The sequence below is a fragment of the Ambystoma mexicanum genome, chromosome 9 (genome assembly GCF_040938575.1).
Source record: "Ambystoma mexicanum isolate Mex_15411 chromosome 9, UKY_AmexF1_1, whole genome shotgun sequence".
Lineage (NCBI taxonomy): Eukaryota > Metazoa > Chordata > Amphibia > Caudata > Ambystomatidae > Ambystoma > Ambystoma mexicanum.
In genome coordinates, this window is record NC_090931.1 from 1,043,278,124 (window position 1) to 1,043,297,106 (window position 18,983).

Below are 18,983 nucleotides of genomic sequence, written 5' to 3' on the forward strand. Positions count from 1 at the left end.
TCCAGATTGGGCATGCGCTTCAGACCCAGATTTGGATGTTGATCCTGTACTCTGCAGCTTTGAGACTCCCATGCCTTCTCCAAACTCCCTGCAGTTCCTGGTGCAAGCACCCACACTGCACTGCTAGACTGAGTCTCTGACCCTGTATACGCTTGTGCTCTATCCTTGGATGGCCTCTTTTTGAGGGTCTGCATCTGTGCCCTGGAATTTATGTGGGGCTGTCATTGTAATTATCCCGCCTGAGCCTACTCCCGAGTTAAGGGGATTTCAGGTATGGCCAGTGGGAGCTTTATCCTCTTTGAGATAGGGCAGGGGGTTGTATGACTTCCTCATTTGCTATCCCTGTTCTGTGATGGGCACAAGCATCCTCTGCACTCCACCCCGACCCTCCACCCCCCAGCTGGGCCCCCATGGGTCACCCCACTAAATGTGCCCAGGGCTAAGCAGGGGACATTGTCACAGTGTACATCATCAGTAGTTATCGTCTTGCTGTATCTCGGCAAGTGCAGTAGACCCCTAATGTACTTGGGCATCATTGTTACTATTAATCTACTTAACCCTCCAGCCACTAGCAGAAGTTACACACAGAAGGGGGAAGGCAGAGTACTTTGTTTTAGTACCCATTGTCCTACTGATCTTTCAGAGAAAGTCAGGAGCTTGGAAGGGTATTGGGGCAGACAGTGGAAACGGAGAAGTGTGATGCATGATCAGGCGGCTGAACCATAGAGGACACCTGAAACAGTTCCCTGGGCAATTGCCAAGCCTTAATAGTGCCTCAAAGCACCCCCTCATGCAGTGTATGTGACAAGTAACACATATTATTACTCTTTGAATGTCCTGTTTCAAAATGATCTGTATTGCTTCTGTTTCGTGAAATTATGTACAACCGGTTCTAGCAGACTGTGATAATATGTGCATTAGGCCTTTCCCACGGTCATTTTCGGCATTCGCGTGATTACGTTTTAGGCCAAAAGCCATTGCAAGTTCCCTGATTCACTCCAAGCAAAATGATAGCCTTTGGAAGCCCTGGCTTGATGTTCACCCAATTCTGACAAAAAAGAAACTTCCCATCGTTCATATTACATCTTGTGCAACATAAAAGCAACTGCGAATGTTAACGGATCCCTCTCATTGGCTCGCGCGTGCGTGCCCTCTTGAAAATGACGCTTGAAGGAAACACCGCCACACAAACCAAGCCCTACTATGCTATGAGGCAGCAGTACACACCATGCACTATCCTGCTTTTAAATACATGCATTCACATTGATTTTGGCTAGTTGAAGGTGACAGGAGCCGCTGGCACGCCAAATACTGTCAAGGCCACCCTATCGTGTTTCTCTAAATGCTTCTGCATTATTCATGTTATGCCATTGAACAAGGTATATGTGTATTGAATGCTATCACTTGCAATTATGAAGACAATGTCATCGTCATTGGTCATCTATGCGACTACAACATACATACATGTTGCTATACAATCTGTGAAAAATGTATAGTCAAGCGATTATAGTATGTTCTGTTTTTTGTTGATGTAGTTTTTAGTGTTTTCTTTTTATTTCTTCTTTTTTGGCTCTTATTCTGCTGAAAATCAGACAATGGTCGCAATATCAAAGGTAACGTACTGACACAATGCATTCGTAGACGCTTAGATGCCACTCTGCCTGGCATGGTAGCTTGCCTGCTGCATGTATTTTATAATGCCAAGTGCTCATGCTGACCTAATTATGTGCCCGGTTCCAGCACTGAACTGCTGTGTCTCCATTCGTTTAGTCACTTAACCTTCCTCCAAGCTGTTGCCACACAACTAATTGATTGGCAGAAGGAGGGCAAGTCATAACTAACACAAACACCTATGGAATGTGATTCCCCTTCTGAACGTCGGCAGAATAATAAGTCGCAATAATTAAAAGTGTGTTACTCTAGAGAAAGTTAGAGAACAACTTTTTCTTATTAGTCTTAATATTCTACACCAATTAAGGCACTGCACAAAGACGACAAATATATCAAGGCAAGAGCTAGTTGGCAGATTTTCTTCATGTATCCCTCTTTTGTCTCCTTGAAAATAGTGTCACGATCCTGGATGGCAGGGGGTATGGTTTCAGTTTATTTTAGTAACACAAATGTGCATGCCTGAGTCGCGCTGTAGTTCCTCGCTCAATAGCACGCCTCGCTATGCTTTGGAAATGTGCATGAGTTTGAACTGGACACCATGCTCATAAACTGCCGCAGGAGAAAAGGCAGCTTCTGCTGGCAGACATTTTCAACCAGCAACCCAAACTTTCCGGATGCAAGAAATGCCAGGCAGTTATCTCCATAAATCTTACACACCTGTTCATTGCAATTTTAATTGCAAATGTGCAATGATCTGGATGCATGGTACATGGGTTTCAAATACAACGAATTGCAGAAACATTGAGTCATGTATAAGAACAATTGAAAGAAGGAGTTTCTAAAACAGAGATAAGTAAACAAATATGTTATAAAAATGTCTAAAATAGCATTTTAATATCTTTAGACAGTGCATTAATTTAAAAATAACTTATCACGTATATAGTGCTTTTTTTCCTTTAAGTAGACTTTTTTATATACAACTATCATACTCAATATAAATTGGTTCTCATTGTATGGGCCTCGAAAGGATGAAAGGCTGAGTCAACCTTTCTGGGTTTTGAACCATCGACCTGCAGTTCACCCACAGATCACAGCAGCGAGTGCTCTACCCGCTGACCTATCTTAGTTTGGAGTGACATGTCAACTAATTGTGAATAATGAAGGAGATTTTAAGGAAGACAGGAAAAAGATTGTGTGGCCCTCGGGGTATCCAATGGGAGTACACTACCCCCCTCATTTAAGGTAATTTTAAGTTTAACTGTGAAGAGTCGAGAGTAGAGGGCTTGTGGGATAACGGGAGTAAGAGCGGGTTAGGCTACCACCTTGAAATGTAGCTGTATGTTTAGCCACTTAAAGATGAGAAGGTTTCTTATGGTTAATAAAGGACACTTTGAGCAAAAGGAGTAGGAATTTGTAAAATGGTGTAGGTGTAAGTACCGAATCCAGTGGCAGAAAGGTACATGTACGCTATCAAAAATAAAGGTTGTACCATACGCAGACGTTATTCCAAAATTCACTTCTTATATGCCTTATTTAAAAATAGTATTGAGCAGTTTAGGGATCTTTGAACCTCAAACCAGTGTTTTTGGTATATTTCAGATAAATTGTGTTTCACAAGTTAAGATATTTGACTCAATATTTCTGTTATTCGATATTTCTGGACTTATATTTATGGAATCCGTTTTATATTTTACTTTTTATGAATTCAAGTTGGTTGCAATATGATTATCGTGTTACAGAAGCGGCGAAGATCTGCTGTGTGCCCTGTTCAATTCATGTGCATGTTGCAAAGTTCAAGACTAAAGGCAGACATATCAAATTGCTAGCATGGCATGCAGTGCACGAGGTACTATGATATGCACGTCGTGACCATTAGATACACATTATAAGTGGCCGACATTACTGTTCACCTCTCATATATGCTATTTAATAAGCATGGATGGTAGTGAAGTTTATAACATAGTTGAGTATTTTGCTGTCTCCTTTTAATATGTTTCATGTCAATACATTGATGGAAAAATGAACATGTCAATTTCCCTCATTAAATCATTGAATACGTTTTTAATAATTAAATATTGTCAGTGCCTAGAAGATTCCAAATAAAAACAAGACTGCAGTGTGCCTTTTTATGGTGGTAGGTCTGACCTGTATCCTGTTATGTGCGGAGCAGAAACCCATCCACTTGTACTAGTGTTGGTGAGTAACCTTATCGAGATGTGCCACCGCTATATTTACTAACCGCCACATACGGTTAACAAGCTGTTAATCTTCAGAATGTTGTTGTGCCCATATCTTAATTTATTTGTACATAATATACATGCTTACCCACTTCTTACCCCTTGCTAAAAGAAAATATAAGGTGTAAAGAAAGTGTTCTCTATATACAGTTACATTCTTTTCCTAGGATTTTGCTGTGCGTTATAAAAGGGAGCTCCACAGCAGCTGTGGGCCTGATTTACAAAGCTTTTTTCAAAGCCATTTTCCCATTGAAAAAACGCTTTTGTAAACCAGGCCCAATGGTATCCAGTGGGACATAGCAAGAATGCCTAAAGTTCTTCCAGGACAATTTGTCTGGCATCCCAATTTAGTCTATCATCCAAATAGGTCTATTTGGCCCCATGTATGCAGCTCAGGTTTAATCACCTAACAGCAATTGAAGTGACTGATGGTTGGAAAAAAAAGCCCCTTAACAAACTAATTTTGAAGATTATTTAGTGATTCAGCAAATATATAAAATCTGCCACCTCCAAATTGCATGTTGTGCGGTACACAAACAACAATGCAGGTTTACAATGAGTCAACCAACAACAGCGGTTACATTGCTGGGCTACTTGTGAGGGGATGATAATTCTTTGAAATTGGCCTATCTACATTTACAGGATCATTTATCAACTTTAAGGAAGCTATTATCTCTGCTTGCTTGTTTGGGGAATGCCATGAACCTGTTTTATTAATGGTTTTATCTAAATAAATATATGCAAGGGTTATGTAAATCAAATAATGGTATTAACGAATAGTCCAAACTTGTTGTGCACATTTTGCAGCAAATGTTTCGTGCTGTCTTAAATCATTTCCACTTTTGGTGTTATCAGCTGTTTCCTACGCACACCCTTTTTAGTCTACAATCGTTCCAAGAGACAGTCACTAGATGCCAACCAACATTCTAATGTGGCAAGACAGAGGGATATCTGATTTGTTAAAGATAGATACTTTTATTGTGTACAAATCCAACCAAGGCCATACGACAAAACGTTCTGCTGGGAAATATCAGTCTACGGTTAGATTTTACTTTTATATACTATCATTGACATAATAAAAATGAAGAGGCAGAAAATCCATGATTGTCCCACAGCCTGAAAAAGTTGTCAGATATATTTCTCCATTGGTTTTGACCCTGCTGCCTTCATGTAGTACAGGAGCTTCTTAAATACATGTGAACGAGTGTATATGAAGAGAGAAGATCATCCTTGCTACGCTGGGCAATAAACCTAATTAGCTCATGGAGATTGATCATTATTGACCTCCTCGCAGCCAATCAGAATATTCAATAAGTACTGGTGTTGACTATATCTTTAACAGTAGGTCTTCAAAAAGCAAACAGGTAAACAACAGTGCAATTTCCAGGCACGATTTCTTTGCCTTCAACAAGATGTGTCCTCGGTGGGAGGCGGTTTCTTTGCTGCAACATCCGATTTACAAACAACAAAGAGAAGCTAAAACATGGGGAGATGCTTTCAATCTATTATAAAGACATATTTTACTTTTACATTCCACCTCATTCATGCTAATGGCAAATCCACTCCAATATAACACACTTTGCAATTTAAATGCTTAAATTATGAAGACAAACTTATTTAAGTACTAGAAAATAAAAACACATGTAATTTACTAACTCAATGTATTTTTTTTTTACTCACTATTAAATTAAAGATTTCACTTCACAATGGAAATTCCAAAATATGTACTACTATTACTGCTATGTGTTAATAGCCTTATAGACCTGAGGCATGGTCATTATCACCTCGGGCCATAACTAGATGGCGGGGCATTATCCCGGGAAAACCACCCCTACCTCGGTCTAGAAGGCTATAATATTGCCAATAACCTTGATTGGCATGATACTCATCGAGCGTGGGGGATAGGGATGAGCTGTGGAATTTTCAGCTACAGTTTTGTACACCAAGGGTTAGTGAATTGGCTATGATTGGCTTGTATTTTTATCCAATAAAGAAAATGATCCAAATACACTGTTGTTGTCATGGAGTGGGCTAGGTGGTGACCATTCCCTGCATTGCTCTTTTTAGGCCCTAATGTGTCCCAACTAATGCAACAATCTGAAATCAATTAATGCCCAATGGGGAGCTCTTTGGCTCCAAGGCAATGGGACCCGCCTCCACTGCTAAATCCAGGATCATTGGAATTAAGTTTTCACTGTCTGAACTACAGTAACTATCCCACTTTTACGATATCCCTGAAAAACGTCTTGTCACAGGTTAATCCATTCAAAGTCCTTCCAAAAAACATAACATTCTGAGAAATTCTTTCCTGCATCCAAACCAAAAACTGCAAAGAGCTACAAACACACATGACAAAGTGCAGGACCTGAGAAAGTGAGCACTTATAGTGAAATGTACATGCTTATTGCATGTCACGGTGCATCGTTATTAAAAGTCGAATGTGAAATTCACTCTTTTACACATGACAACAGTTTTTTGGTTTTGTTGTGGCTTCTACATTGCAATCAGACTGATTCAGTCTCCTCCATCCCTTATCCACAGCGCCCGACCATTGCATTAAAAAAGAAAAAGATTAGGGTATACAAAGCTAAACCGAATAGCACCCCCAGATATGTATATGATCAACTCTGTATCCATACACAATGCACTATGGAATGCATAGTTGTTAATGCATAACAAACATACTAAAATGAGTTATGAATCCGTAATCCTTATTGTTTAATGATCAGAGATCATTGGTTAACTTTTCTAAACCAAACTCATGTCGTTTGTATCAGACTCCTCCTGAAAAGTGGCACTGAAACTACTAAAATAGTCCACTTTTCTTTGGCACAAATTGGTCATTCCTGTGCCCCGTGGGTACAGTTCGAGCCAAGTAATTGTAGTCTTGTGATTGGCACACATTGATGAGAAATTGGCATGTGCATTCTTCCTAAGCAGATAATAGCTGTGGGCTGTTGTACAATATATTCACCATTCCCTTTGTGTTGTCTTGCCCACTGGCTGTTGGGGTCTTTAATCCAGCTATCACATGTTGTATGTTGTCTTTATTTTTAATTGTCTAGGGCCTTTTAATCATATCAAGTCCAGCTTGCTGGGGTCCACGTCAGATTCAAACCTGAACAAATACAGCACCATCAACAAGATTCCACAACTCACACTAAACTTTTCAGACATCAGGAATGAGAAAAAGTCCTCGTCTCCTCCATCTTCCGAGAAAACTATCATTGCCCCCAAAGTTAAAGAGAGAACGCACAATGTTACAGAAAAAGTGACCCAGGTAGGAATCTATTTATGAAATAATATTCAGAAGCTTAAGTGCGCAATCCTTTTCAGATTGTCATATGTTTGTATTGATGTGCTTGTTGCTATCTTGCAAAAGTGTATGTATTCTGAAAGTCTAATTTCTCCAATGCTGTAAAATCATATGTGGGGGAAGGATATTATTGAAGGGAGTGTTATTGAACACTCATGTTTGCAACAAAATATGAAAATACCCAAAATATGTAATAGCAGGGGTGTTGCTAGGTCTGGAAAAGATCAGGGGCTAAGCTAATGTCGGGACTGGCGGGACTCGGGGCTAGCTAGCACCTGAGCTTCTATCCGGGGCTACAACCAAAAGACCTGGGGCTACAGCCCACTTAGCACCCCCCTCCCCCAAGCAACGCCTCTGGTAATAGCTCTAATTAGTTTTTCCTGTTTCTCCTTTTGTTTAATTGTGATTCTATTGATCACTTCAACTACTTTAGTAACTGCTACAGAATGTGAATAGCTTCTGCATTGGCACTGGCATTGAACACCTCCTACTACTGCCACAATGATGTCAGCCTCCTTCCTTTCTTTTGCCAAACATCTTTAGCAAAATCGTAGGATTTCCTCAATTAATCCATGTGTACTTGTTGTTACTGTCATAAGTCTGGGCTATTAACCAGCATGGCCCAGGCTGTATTGTGCATGCAAGAGTAATTGTCCATCACATAAGACCAACTAGGAATCTCCTCTCATGTTGCTATGTGTGAAACCAGGAAACTGGTATTTGCGTGTAGCAGAAATATTAGCCAACACCTGCATATATTATAATTTCACAGTGACTTTATAGCTGTGACTATGTGTGTGGAGCTCTAGTCTCTGTGTGCTCTTTAACGCACAGATTAGCCACATCACTTACCCACAATCAAACACATCCTCATTTTGTGGGTGGGTAGGTTGTGTGTATCTGGGTGTGGTAGATGTGGTGGATAGGTTTATTGTATGTGCCTAGCATACACCCAACGCTCTATATGCACAGCCATACCCACATTAACAAGCCAATGAACAGTAAAAGAAGGTACACAAGCACACAGACAGACACAAACTAGAATGTGTTTGCCTAAATATATGAAGTGTAGAGGCATTTATTTATATACAACACATTGATTAGGCCTTCAAACACTTCTCAGAGAATTCACCTACTAATAGGTGTATCAAAAAAAAAAGATCTTGGCTTGGAAGGTTTGGTCTAACTTGGCGACATCTTATGGTAGTAAAAAAGAAAGAAAAAAGTTGATTCAATCAATACATTGAGTCCATTGAGTCGCGTCTCACCAGGTATGGGGTTTAGCCAAGTACAAGACCCCTTGATAGATAGTATGAAGTATAAGTAACCTGGAAAAAGACTGCGCCAAATCTTTGCAGAGTAAATTTATTGCTCAAAAAGAAATTGCCCTTAAATCTGATGACACGTGTTTCGGTCCTCCAGCTTCCATATATTGAACGGGTAAATCCCTGCTGTTCACAATAAAAGCGTCCGATCGAGGGGATTCTTAGCAACTTTGCGATCGGACACTTTTATTGTGAACAACAGGGATTTACCCGTTCAATATATGGAAGCTTATTTTTCACATTATGTGACGGGGGCACCTTACATGACTACAAGACAAATCAATAGCCCTGATTTGAAAAAGGTCCTTGGAGGACCGAAGCACGTGTCATCAGTTATAAGGGCAATTTCTTTTGAGCAATAAATTTACTCTGCGAAGATTTGGCGCAGTCTTTTTCCAGGTTACTTATACTTCATACCTACTAATAGGTGTAGGTTGGGGAACAACTCCCACACATCCGTGGATTTTTATGGTTACTCAAAAACAACTTCATCTCCATACTGTCCCGACCACTCCTCCATCCAATTTCCTCTGTCGCTGTAAATGAGGCATCCGAGCCATTCCCATCTGGTTTCTAAACCTTAGCTTCGATGTATGTTGAAATGTGGTGTTCTCTGCCCAACAAACGTAAACTAAAACAAAATAAATCAAATAAAATTCAAAATAAAAAACATGTATGAGATGCTAGGAAGGATCAAAATGTGTTTTTTTTTTTATTTCTATTTCAGGTTATTGTATTTTGTCAGCACTTTTTCTGCTATCACCCCAGAACACTGAACAGGAGATGACTAATCAAAGAAAAGTGGGCTTATATGCAGGAGGGATTGGGTGTGAGAGAAAAGGACCTGCAGCCAGTTACTCCTAGTTTAGCTCAGCATTTCAGAGAAAGAGACTTGCATTGGTTGCACAACACCCAGGGATTGTTTCTGTCCATGCTATTTGCACACGTTTTTTAAGGCGGAAATGTGAAAAATATACACATATTCACACCAAGAAAGAGTCTTCATATTTGAGACGTATGACTGAAGGCAGGGGGCTATACATACATGTGTTTGTCCTGTACTTTCCCCACAATCTGGCCTATGACAGTAAATAGACTGGATTTCAAAGCTATAGATATTCAAAGAATTTTCCGCTTCCTAGTTTGGATTTGACTTCCAATGTACACAGAAGGCAAAGGCATCTAAAGAATCTTTAATGGTGGATGGAGATAAGATTCCCGATAAAAAAGGGAACTGGAGAGATATGCCATAATGAATTTCTCTCAGGCATGGTCATGTCACTCTGCCCCTCAGAGCAACAGGTTGGCCAAGTTGTGTTCTTTCTTTCATTACTGCCCGTATGATTTGATTTATGATTTGATTTATTTGTAAACCTGCACCTGATGAAATTAATCGTATTGGGGCGCAGGTATATCACATGGTGTAAATCAACTGTCTATGAAAATGCGATCAGTTCAAAGATTTTGCAGGCAAGTGACCAAACATCCATGATGTCCTTAACAGAACAGATAGGTCTTCAGGGCCTTTGGGAATATAATGAGTGTTTTAAGTTCTCGAATGGCTCTAGGGAGGCTGTTCCAAAGTTGTGGACCATAAACTCCATGGTTGATCATTTGCCTACATGCTAGCTTTGCCTGTCATGACATTCTTTTGACCCCAACCCTTCTGGTCTCTGCTACCTTTTGTGAATGCATAACCTTTCCACAAGTGATCAAACCCTGCTCAACTCTCATTCATTCTCACCACTCCTTTTATCCAACATGTAAAAATATGCACTGAAGTCTGCTGTGTAATCAAGAATGCTGTCAGACAATGCCTGATTCCCTCCTTGCGCAACGTGTGCACAGCACTCTAGCTTTGCCTCACTTAGTTGTTGCATTCCTTTTAAATGAAAAGACAACAGGTCTGATTTACAAAGCATTTACAATGGGACTGTGCCCTTGTAAAATTGCTTTTTTAAATCAGGCCCACGACATTCCGAGGGAGTTGAATAGCAAGAATGCATCTACCCGTTGCCGAATAGACCCATTGCAGCCAGATTGGGCCGAATAGATTTTCTGCTGTGCATACTCTTGTGAAATTCATCATTGATTGCTTCCGATTTGGTACCCAGCATGCCTTGCAACTTATGCACTCTATCCCTTTGCATAGCAGTCCCACAAAGCTGACAATTGTGTAATGTCTTCCTTATAAATGGGCATAGTACTGTGTAAAATAAGGCCATCTGTCTATTCCACTGCGTCTCCTATGTGCTGAGAAAATAGACATGTTTAGTTTCCTTGGGCGTCCAGAACATAAATGTACCCTCCTCTTAAAAAGTCTTTGCCTTCATATTTTCCCCATCAACATCTGGGAATGGGAAATTATTACAGGGAACTACCGCTGGTGGTAAAACTATATATTTTAGTTTCCTGCTCACACCACACACATATGCATAGGTCTTTGGTTGATCTCATGGTATTTTTGTATGGCTTACCCAGTTATTCCGCCATGAATGTTATTTGTGGCTTTTTGCATGAAATGTCCAAAAAGGTATCAGTTTATATAGCACTCCAAAAGTGAGAGGCTAGGAAGTATCAATCATTATTTCTTCTACCTGTACGAAGTGTAGGTCACAAGAGATGATTTAGGTTATTGGTGTGAGGACTCAAAATGGGACAAAGAGAGTGATGATCTGTTGTTGACATTGGTGTGTGTATAGAAGAGTACAGGTGCACTTGGAATTTTGGGATTTAAAAGAGTGGCAAACAGGTGTCACTGCTCGGTCAACAGGGCTGGAGAAATGCCAGTTACATGTGGTGAAAGATGCGGCAAACTAGTTCTCTTACAAATTGTCTTTTTAGGAGATCATATCTAGGTGTCGCTCTTTCTATTACGGTACAAGCCAGTCTGGCTCGAGGTGATCGTTGTGAGAGATGAGAGCATTCATGTGTGTTGAGACCGAGATAGAGAGCCGTCAGCTGCAGGTATTGCCGAGTGGAAGGCTGAGGGAAAACCATGGGACCATGTATCACCTAGCAGGATGGGAAGGCGGACAGGTAAAAGGGTGTGGATTGATATGTGGTGCGTGAGCAGCGTCTCCTCAGGCAAGTGCCTCCTTAGATCGTGTTGGGTTTGGAAAGATTCAATCACATGTCTGGGTCTGTGAAGTGTGATTGACACTACTGTGTTGCTATTGGTCTCTCTGAGGGAGCTTCCTGTTCAGAATGATCCCTCTCCCAGTAGTGCAGTGTGCCCCAGAGTGTCGGGCCAGATGTACAGAGTAGCGTAATGGAAGCACAGCGATCAAGGCTAGTCTTTAGCCCGGCCCAGGATGCATTCATCTTTAACAGAGCAAAGGGGCAATGTGTAATGAGGAAAACATCGATGATGGAGCATTTGCGAGTGCAGTGCATTGCACGAATCAGTGAAAGCGGGCATGAGGCCCGAGGTGAAGCTAAGGCCTGCAACCCTGCATGTGCATTGATCATGCAACACGTATGGTGATCGCATCCCTAAGCGAGGTGTGGGTCTCAATCCATGAAAAGTGCTGCCTTGCGAAGAGGAGATTGTGTTACATGTAGACGTCTCCACCGTTTGTTGCCTGCACCTGCATTGCCAGATGCTGCTCCGTTCACAGCATGGACCACTTTGACTTTGCAGTTGGTGCCCTCTCGCCCTGGACATGCAATCAATGCTTTGAGTAAGTAGCCAGAAACTACTGATACCTCATCTACCTTGTAGGTCACAAGACGGTGCGAATTTGCAAAGGAAATGTACATCGCAATGTCCGTTTTGTTCATTGCAATGGTTCCATGTCATTTCATCAGGCATTTCAAAGCCTGCAATTTAAACGTGTTCATCCATTTTTTTTTCTTTTTTGCGGGGGTCCCAGTCCAATCCCCTCCTGCACCTATTTTAACTATACCCTAACCCCCAACCACTTATCTGCCCTTCCCCCCTCCCCCAAAAAAAATTCGACGAACTGTCAAACACGTTTAAACTGCAGGCTTTGAAATGCCTGATGATGAAAGAACGTTGCACCATTGCAATCTGGCACATTCCAGGTTTGAAGCCTGCTGCTTTGGAAAGCACTGCTTTGCATATTCAACATCCTTTCGTACATCTGGACTCTTTGTTTGTTAATCTATTTTGATGTGTAGGCTTTAATTAAGGATGAACCGTTGATCATAATAGGAACATGGGAATGCATATTTAAATGTTTTTAAAAAAACATGTTGATCAAGTTTGAAATATGATTTGTAACAAAAAACAACTATTAGACTTTGGCTGAATACTTTCAGGACTATTCTATATTTAGCAGAATACTAAATAGAATATTTGGTACACCACTAGTTATTAGTGCATGAAAGACCAAACACAGAAACATGTTTATTATCGTTTGTAATATATCCTTTGTATTTTTTTTTTCTATGCAAAATTATTCGTTGTCAGATTTTGAAAACTAATAAACTTATTAGACTGGTCTTGGGTCGTCGCAGCCACCTTAAATGGGAGGTCTAGTGGGCCAATCTAAAGAGGTCCTTATTTGCTGTACACACAAACAGGTTGTCTTGATTTTGTGGAATTATAGGGGGTTTTCACACGCTGGCCGTGTACTGTGGACCTGCTTGGTGTTTATTTGTTCTCCCTACAAGAGTGCTGGATGTCAGAGGCGCCTGTCATTGACGGGCACTTTGTCATTCTTACACCAGCCATTAGAGGAGCTAGGGAGCACCCGGCGCCTGGTCTCCTGACAGGTTTGTCTAAAAAAAATTGGGCAAAGGCAGAGAACTTGGATAACCCAAACTCCTATGTCCAGGGAATCAATCTTGTGTGGAACAAAGAATTATTCATGGGCTGACCCGATACCCTGTTGATCAATATTTCTTGGAACAACACAAACATTTCCCAACAGGTTCTGTTGGACGATGTCGAAAGATCCTGTTTTCAGGGGTCGATAATGGGCACACTCCGCTATAATTTGTGGAGACTTAAATAGTAGATGTTTGGAGTGGCCACTGGGCAAAAGCACTTCCAATCTGGAAAATATAAGCCAGGTAAGGGGACAGGCCTGGGGCGATAGTATGGCTGAATGGGATTAATAATACTCAACGGGAAATCAAGATGATTTGTCACACCACACCTGGGTGAGGGGAGCCCAAACCAACATTTTGCATCATGTTTATGTTTCAGAGGATATTTACCCTGAAATTGAGTCACTATCAATGGGGGAACCCCCAGCGAGCAACCACTTACCTTTGAGACTTGTCTGGGATGTCCGCTCTAGATATTTGAACCGGACAGGCTATGTCTTTGAATTAGACTTTAACAAGAGGGGAAACAAAATAAATTGGAATGAGTATAAAATGTTGGCTTTTAATACTATTCTGTCCTTTGGGGAATTCAACACTTACTTTGAACAGGGTTTTAGGGGTAAGGACACTCACGCAATCTGGGAATTGATTTATAACCGATTGCCCAAAACCCAACCGGGCAAAATGATTCACAGACACACATTTGATCGAACTATCATTTTAAGAAAGAGAGAATTGCGGTGCTCTCTTAAGGAGATGGCTCAAGAAGACCAGACGGGTAGGAGGCGTCTGAAGGTGGTTTAGAGGGCATGCTTATGCCATTATCAGCATCACTTGACGCTGAAGGACGCTCGTAAGATGATAGAGGTCGTGGCAAGTAAAAACTCACATGACTTCTGGAAAGTAATTAAAGATAATGCCATGGCCCAAACAGGGTCCCAAATAAATCCGATATCCAAACAAGCTTGGAAGGCGCACTTTATGGACATCTATAAATTAGAGGGCGACACAGAGCTTGAGTGGATGCTGGTTATGAATTGAACGACAGCTTGGGGGTTATTATGGGATCTTGACGATTTGGTACAATTGATCTCTATGAGTAAAACATCTATGGCTCCGGGCCAGATGGTCTGGCGATATGTGTTCTAAAAAATAATCCCAAAACCTGGGCAGGTGTCCTAGACAGTATGTTTAAGACCATTCTCAGGGAGAAAAGTATCCCAGAGACGTGGCTCACGCTTGTGGTCCCTATTTTTTTTAAAAGGCTCCCGTTTGAGCACCTCCATCTACAGGCCGATATCCCTTTTGGATTGCCCAGCTAAGATCTTCACAGGCCCCGTGTTAACAGACCTGTGAAACTGGGCCAAAGAGAATGGGAGGATGTATTCTTTGCAAACAGGATTTTCCCGGGGAGTAGGTACTGAGATGAACGGCATTGTGCTGGAATTGTTAAAAAAAGGGGGAACTGACAAAAAATGAACTGCTTCACCTTTCTAGACTTTTCCATGGCTTTCGATACAGACCCTAGGAACATGCTATGGTCCAAATTGTACAAATGGGGTTGTCCTCCTGCCCTACTGGTTATTTTAATAGCCCTACACACGGATACTTCCATGTGTGTGCGACTTGACAGAGAGGGCAGATTAACCACCCCAATTCCAACAGCAAGAGGTTTGAAGCAAGGGTGCCTACTGGCGAAGATTTTATTTATTCTCTTCCTGTCTGATTTGAGTGAGGCCTTTTCGAGTGCTAAATTCTTTCCTCCAAAATTAAATGCAACAACAATTAATTGTTTATTATACGCTGACGACCTGATCCTAATAGATCACACACCCATCAGATTGCTGCATCAGCTAAACGCATTGCAGACGTACACAAAAAAGAATAATTTAATGATTAGTGTCCCCATGTCAAATATTCTTAACATACAAAAGGGCCCAGGAAAGGCAGAAGGACAATTCAAATGGTTCATCGGGAGGAAACCGCTAGAGAAGGTGGATTATTTAGTATATTTCGGTTTCCCAATTTTGCAAACCCATAACAGAGTGAGACAGTTTGCCATAAAGAAACAAAAGATCATGGTGTCGGCTACTGGTGTCTGTCTAAACAGGCAATTTGGGTTATTTTTGAATATCCCGGTTCATGAATTGTATTGTAGAAAGGTGGTACCGGTGGTGACCTATCGTGCTGAAACTACTATCCTCTCCCTTACAGAGTAATGGGCAAACCTCAAAGGAGTTTTTTGGAGAAGAATATTAAAGGTGCCATCCAGTGTGCCAATACCGGTCATAAGGTATGAATTAGGTCTGACCGTGTTAGAAGCTCTGGTGAAATGGAAAAACCTAAACGTCTTGCGAAAGATTATCCTGGCAGAAGAGGGGCCAAGTTGGGTGATGTTAAAGCATGCCCTAGAGTTAAAATCTCTGACTGCCCTCAAAGTCTGGCACAGACAGTGCCTGGAAATACTAAATGCCATTGATTCCTCGGGGGAGTATCTCTGAACGCATCCTTTGAAAGTGAAAAAGAGAGCATGGGAAACAGATTGAATTGACACAATTGACCCTGTCAGGAAGTACCATCTATTCTCAGGCTTGTTGTTAGATGTTAGACCCTACAACACCATGCCACATTATTTGAGGAAATGCCTGGGGCTATTCTGACGTGGACAGTGCCTACACATTCAGTTGAATTTTATTCCCCACTAAGGACCTTTTGGGGGCCAGCGGTGGCATAGCCTGCAATTTAAGATGTTGTATATTTTGCAAAAGGGTCAATTCTATTGAAACCATATATCACCTGACGCTTGCCAGCTGTGAAACTAGAAGATATAGATGTGATGTGAAGTTGACCCTTTGAGGTGATATAAAGCTGAGTTTGAATTGTGTTTTTAATATGTTTTAACAAAGTTTTATATGTCTTCCGATGTATGTGATAATGGATAAAGTTGAGGAAAGTGCTGTTCAAACATGTCTTAATTATGTTTTATCTATGTTTTAAGTTGTTGTTTCTACTGTGAAGTTTTTATCGTTTATTGTGTTTACATGTGAAATGTTCCTTGTGAACTATAACGCATTAAATAAATAAATAATAAACATATTCTCGTAAAATATTGCACCAACCTCCTCACAAGCAATGTAACACATTTTGCATACACTTACACAATTACTGACCGCTTGCTAATAGTGTAGTATACGTTTTTGTATTGAACATTGTTTTCAAATGAGCCTTACCACAAAGGATTGCCCACCTTGGGCACCACTCATTGCAGGATGAGCCCTTTGCATTTTGATCCATACCATCATCAGTGGCAGCCTTTGCCTGCCTCCTGCCAACATGACACTTTTCTGCCTTCCTTAGAACCCCCTACCCTGAATCTCTTTCAGGGTGCCCCCTACTGCCCACATTGAGAACCCGTCGAGAACTCCTGACAGGATGTCCCCCTTCCGCAAAAGCAACCCCTTATAGCCTACAACAATCTCGTCCTTTCAAGATGCAATATGCCAACCACCTCTGGCACCGCTCACTTGCATCTTGTAAGGATATCGCACTGCCTCCTACCCTGGGCAACTCTCAACTGGATTTAACAAATGATAGCCTCCTGATGGCAAACCCGAGAAGAGCTCACCTTTACCATTGTATGGGTCTCTGATACCAAACCTGATTATCAATTACCAGTCTACTCACAGGATCCCACACTCACACCGGCTGTTCACTCACCCTGGACACACCTCACATTCCTCCTTAAAGGATGGCCCATCTTGTGCCCATTGTGACCACACCTTTCACTCCTCTGCCAGGTTGGTGTGTACTTCTTGGAAAATCCCAAACTGTTCCTGAACGGAATTAGCCTGTTCTAACAAGGTAACGCAATCTAACGAAGATAACTGTGCCCCTCATTCCAAACCCCCTCATTCACCGTAACTGTTTAGCCTTTGGAAAAAACGACATGAAATAATGGTCCATATTTATCTGTTATCCATATATCGGTGAGATGATGACCATGAGACACTGTTATTATTTCAGAAATTCTCATTATGTTTTGAATTTACTGGCACGGCTACACTTCCTTTGGCCTCCAAGCTGCATGTATAGTAAATGCCCAGCAACAGCCCAACACCACAACCATGCTGTGGCTGTCACTGTGCAACACAGCCAATTTCTTTTTATTTTAATTTAGACATTTATACAAACCTTTGTCTACTTCGAAGTAGATAATAAGAAAGCAAATCCATTAGATTCAATTACATTCAATTACATGTATCCCTCTCTGCTTAAATTAACTTAAAACCTGTCAGTTTAAATCCTAATGGCAGTACATTCTTCAATCCCAACATTTCTTTTCACGTCATTTAAAAATTGACTAATACTAAAAACAAGCAAACACTCTTTCCAAGAATGTAACTGAGGGTTGCCCCCTAACATCAACATAACCCACCAATCCTCCACATTGTAGGTTCTCAACCTTTCTATAAAGCGTCTATAAAGCATCTTAAATAACAGTTTCTCAACTCTGTTAGACCTGTGCAAAGTAATGTAATGTGTTTCAATGTTTCCATCTCCTCCCGTGGTCTACAGAACCTGCAACTAGCGTCATGAAGCAGTTTGTCAGGGAGAGATATCATTTGTTTTGTTGGGTAGATATTTAGCCTAAATCTCAGAAAGGCATGTCTATATCTCGGGCAAGGGAATTTGGTCAGGTACTTTGGAAGAAAGCTGGGAGCTTTTGTCTCTTAATTCAAGCTCTCAAATCGCTGATAATTATTTCTGGCTCCCAAAGTACTGATCCAATCCCATCGCCAAAACCTTTTATTTTACTTCCTCTGGGCGATTTACCAAGGCATCTTGATTTGTCCCAAAAGATCTAAGATAGAGAGGCACACTGTGTTCCAATGTAGCAGCAGGCTCTTGTTATCCCTATCCAATTCATCTCTTATAATCTGGTAGGGGGCTGCAACGATTGGCATAATACATTTCCGAAAAAGGGAGAGCGTTTTCCATGTCACTCTTGCAGCTAGTGAGATTAAGCCTAGCTCATACCTAATGATCACCGTTGGAATTCTACATGGTAATCGTAGCACTGCTCTCCAAAAGGAGCCTTGCAATGACAACCATAGCTTCTGTGAAGTGCAGAAGAAAGCCTCTGCTCCATTAATTAGTGCCAGAACTACTTTTTTATGTTTTTATTTTTTATTAATGATAAAAGACCAGCACAGGGCTAGGGGTCGCTGTTGCGCACAAGGAAAATGGCTGCCTGATTTCGGAGCTCCTGCTCCACTGTAATATCCTGCGCTAATTTGTCCGTTCCGAGGCTACCTAAGAGGCTGGAAAGCTGCGCTGCTAACGACCCAGACATCTGGACACATCCAGAGAAAATCCTGGTCAGCTACGACTTAAATCCGCCAAGAAATGGCTGTGGGGAGATTGGCCAACACCCAGCACTGAGGCGACTCGGCGTATAGAACCGTGCGGATCCACCCATTTGCCGGGGACGCGAGGCAGCTGCAGGCCGCAGGTGGGAGGATCCTGCAATGGCGGTTTGCGCCTAAGCCCGATAGACAGGCTTTGACTGTGTCAAGCTGAAAAGATGGCAGCGCCTGACACCTACCGAAGGTCCCCGTGCACGACTGAGACCCGTGAGTGCTCTGGCTTAAGAAATACGGAAAAACGCCCTTTACCTTCCTGTACACCGCAATCGGA

The 18,983-nt window shown here is 41.5% G+C and overlaps 1 protein-coding gene across 4 annotated transcripts in view; it reads left to right on the forward strand.

Annotated features, from left to right (window-relative positions):
* Nucleotides 1-18,983, forward strand: part of KCNH7 (potassium voltage-gated channel subfamily H member 7) — a 2,172,707-nt gene that overhangs the window by 1,211,147 nt on the left and 942,577 nt on the right. For 2 of the 4 annotated variants that reach the window (XM_069616315.1, XM_069616316.1), the window contains exons 6-8: nucleotides 1,593-1,613; nucleotides 2,067-2,090; nucleotides 6,914-7,128. In XM_069616315.1, the coding sequence (XP_069472416.1) occupies nucleotides 1,593-1,613; nucleotides 2,067-2,090; nucleotides 6,914-7,128 (260 nt within the window). The remainder of the gene's footprint in view (nucleotides 1-1,592; nucleotides 1,614-2,066; nucleotides 2,091-6,913; nucleotides 7,129-18,983) is intronic. The other 2 variants (XM_069616318.1, XM_069616317.1) reach the window with 2 other exon arrangements.